Genomic DNA, 535 nt, shown 5'->3' with positions numbered 1-535 from the left:
GTAATGGCAGTAATGATGAATCATATAAACTGTAATTGATAGTCATCCAATAATGCTTTTTATATATTATTTTGATTCTTCATAGGGAGCCAGTGAAGAAGAGAAAGCCATGGGGGCTCGTGTGGCAGAGTTGGTGTCTCCTGGACGTGATGTACAGGTAAGAAGCAAATTTCATGCTTTAGGATTTTGTACTACGTGTACAGTAAAATTGATCAGAGTGAAACACTATGGAAATAAGAACCACATAAATCTCTACCATAAGGATTTAGATTATATAGATATATAGTATAGAAAGGAAGATAAAGGAATCATGTTTAATCAGGAAATGGCTGAAGGAGGTGAAGATGATGGCTTCTGGGGTGCTCTCGGAGGCCAGGCAGACTACCAGAAGGCTCGTGACCTTGACAAGCCACTCCTGTATCCTCGCCTCTTCCACTGCACCATTTCTCCTGCTGGCTGCTTGAGGGTCAATGAGGTTTCCAACTTTGGCCAGGAGGTTAGTGCACTTGGGAAGATATGTTTTTTTTTTTTTGTG

The 535-nt window shown here is 40.9% G+C and overlaps 1 protein-coding gene across 8 annotated transcripts in view; it reads left to right on the top strand.

Annotated features, from left to right (window-relative positions):
- LOC119593490 (gelsolin, cytoplasmic-like) overlaps nucleotides 1-535 on the top strand; it is a 58,995-nt gene that overhangs the window by 52,280 nt on the left and 6,180 nt on the right. For all 8 annotated transcript variants that reach the window (XM_037942433.1, XM_037942436.1, XM_037942439.1 and 5 more), the window contains 2 exons: nucleotides 86-157; nucleotides 323-496. In XM_037942433.1, coding sequence (XP_037798361.1) covers nucleotides 86-157; nucleotides 323-496 — 246 coding nt within the window. The remainder of the gene's footprint in view (nucleotides 1-85; nucleotides 158-322; nucleotides 497-535) is intronic.

This window comes from Penaeus monodon, chromosome 32 (genome assembly GCF_015228065.2).
Source record: "Penaeus monodon isolate SGIC_2016 chromosome 32, NSTDA_Pmon_1, whole genome shotgun sequence".
Classification (NCBI taxonomy): domain Eukaryota; kingdom Metazoa; phylum Arthropoda; class Malacostraca; order Decapoda; family Penaeidae; genus Penaeus; species Penaeus monodon.
Note: the sequence above shows the minus strand (reverse complement) of the source record. Positions and strands in the feature narration are given on the sequence as shown.